A 2,044-nucleotide genomic window follows, 5' to 3' on the forward strand; every position below is an offset into this window, starting at 1 on the left:
AAAAACAGAAAACTGGAAATGCTTAAAAACTAGCTCTCGGCAATAGGTGCTTTGCATGAAATGATCTTAAGATCTTCAACCATTTCAGCGTTTTCAACCAAACATTATGGCATTTGTGAGGCAGATTAAAAACTTAGTAAAGATAGCAGACGGCAAGAAGATCCAGATGTATAAGAACTAAACATCACCTGAGATATAAGCATCAGTTTCTCTTAAAAACAGAAAACTGGAAATGCTTAAAAACTAGCTCTCGGCAATAGGTGCTTTGCATGAAATGATCTTAAGATCTTCAACCATTTCAGCGTTTTCAACCAAACATTATGGCATTTGTGAGGCAGATTAAAAACTTAGTAAAGATAGCAGACGGCAAGAAGATCAAGATGTATAAGAATTGAATAAGGTAGGCAAACCCAGTTATTTGCCATTTTGATGAAAAAAACTTTATTACTCGACAGACATAGCATTATTCCACACAATATACTCATATTTTTGAGTAATTTCTTATTTGGGTCCAAATCAGCCTCAAAGAAACTACACTATGCTTTCAAATACTGTCTGGATAAGTAGCTAATACTATTCCATAAGTTATGCAGAAGAATTGCACCCCAAAAGAAACGAAAACAACCACAACATCTGCTTCTAGCAAAAACACTAATCAGCTGCAGAATCAGCTAAGGAACCAGAAAACACAAATCAGAAAAACATTTCCAATTTATGTCCTCTATATCTTACTATTCTTAATAATCATCATCCCCGCCGCCATAATCATCGTCATAGCCTAAATTGTCTTCTACTCTCTCTGCAACTCTGTCTTCAATCTTATCCTCCTCGTAGTTAACAACCTCACCCAAAGCCAAGCCTCCCAAAGCCCCTGCCACGGCCCCAACCGCCAGACCAGTGCCCATGCCAAACTTGCTGCTCTTGGGCTTCTCAGGCTGCCCATAATAAGCCGCAGGGGGTGCCGTGGCTGCAGAATAAGCACCCGAAGAAGATCCCACAGGCGGAGCCTCGTTATAATACGAACCCCCATAGGGACTAGGGTTTGATCCCTGATAAGGATTTGGTTGCCCATAAGGATTTGGTTGCCCATAAGGATTTGGCTGCGCGTAAGGGTTTGGTGGCTGATAAGGGTAAGGGTACCCTGCCGGCGGATTGGCATACCCTGCGGAAGGATTGGCATATGGGTATTGCTGAGAAGGGTAAGCAGGATAGCTTGGATTGAAACCTCTGGTTCCGTAGGGCTGTGCGTACTGGGGTTCCGGCCATCGCTTTTCTCTTAAACGGATCAGAATTTCAAGCTTGCCTTGCGGACGGCCGGACGGGCGTTTGAGCTTCAGGGTCCTCTCCAGCTTTTCTTCGAATCCGACTTCGTCCAGGACTTGGGAAAGCGAAATCCGTGTGGTGCCAACCAGCGGTTTGGTGTCCTCCGAGGGCTTTTCGTGCACGACTTCGATGGTCAATTCGGCATCTTCCAGGGGCCTGTTGCCTACGGGAATCGTGAGCTTCTCGTCCCATGACGGGTTCGTATCGCCCTGCGGATCGACCCTGCTGGAGACCTTGAAATCGGGATCGACCCACGCCACGGCGTAAGGGCGCAAGTCGCCGTGTCGCCAATTCACGTTCTTCAGATCGCGAGCTGAAAGAATTGTGAGCTCCACATCAATGGGCTTCGGGGGTCTTGCCATGGCTTCAGAGGTGGGAAGATGTGAGACTTCTGGCTAGAAATGGGAGGGATAGATCTCTGCAACCCCTGTCAGGATTTATATAAGTTTTCCATCGATTTGAGGTGGCGAGCATGTGAATTTCATATTTATCCGCATTCATAACTTCGACGCTAAGCAATGGATCATGGTCAGTTGTGGGGTCCCAAGTCCGAATGCACAGGAAAACTTACACTTACACTTCAATTAATTGGGTTCTAAACGTTCTCGGTTTGGTCCATTTTTTTTATGTATTTTTTTATCTAACTTAGACTTTAATTAATTGGGTTCTAAACGTTCTCGGTTTGGTCCATTTTTTTATATATATTTTTAATCTAATTTGA

At 44.4% G+C, this 2,044-nt stretch overlaps 1 protein-coding gene across 1 annotated transcript; it reads right to left on the minus strand.

Annotated features, from left to right (window-relative positions):
* Positions 1 to 383: 383 nt before the first annotated feature.
* On the minus strand, positions 384 to 1,796 carry LOC149148664 (uncharacterized). Its single transcript, XM_089437829.1, has one exon. The coding sequence runs from the start codon at positions 1,683 to 1,685 to the stop codon at positions 738 to 740; it is 948 nt and encodes a 315-aa protein (XP_089293955.1). The 5' UTR covers positions 1,686 to 1,796; the 3' UTR covers positions 384 to 737.
* Positions 1,797 to 2,044: the final 248 nt, after the last annotated feature.

Source organism: Pinus tabuliformis, chromosome 9, assembly GCF_031772625.1.
Source record: "Pinus tabuliformis cultivar Carrire ecotype Pingquan chromosome 9, CPIR1, whole genome shotgun sequence".
In the NCBI taxonomy this organism is placed as follows: domain Eukaryota; kingdom Viridiplantae; phylum Streptophyta; class Pinopsida; order Pinales; family Pinaceae; genus Pinus; species Pinus tabuliformis.

Excerpts from the sequence above, each read along its gene's own strand:
- LOC149148664 (XM_089437829.1), bottom strand. The coding sequence starts at position 1,685 with ATGGCAAGACCCCCGAAGCCCATTGATGTGGAGCTCACAATTCTTTCA.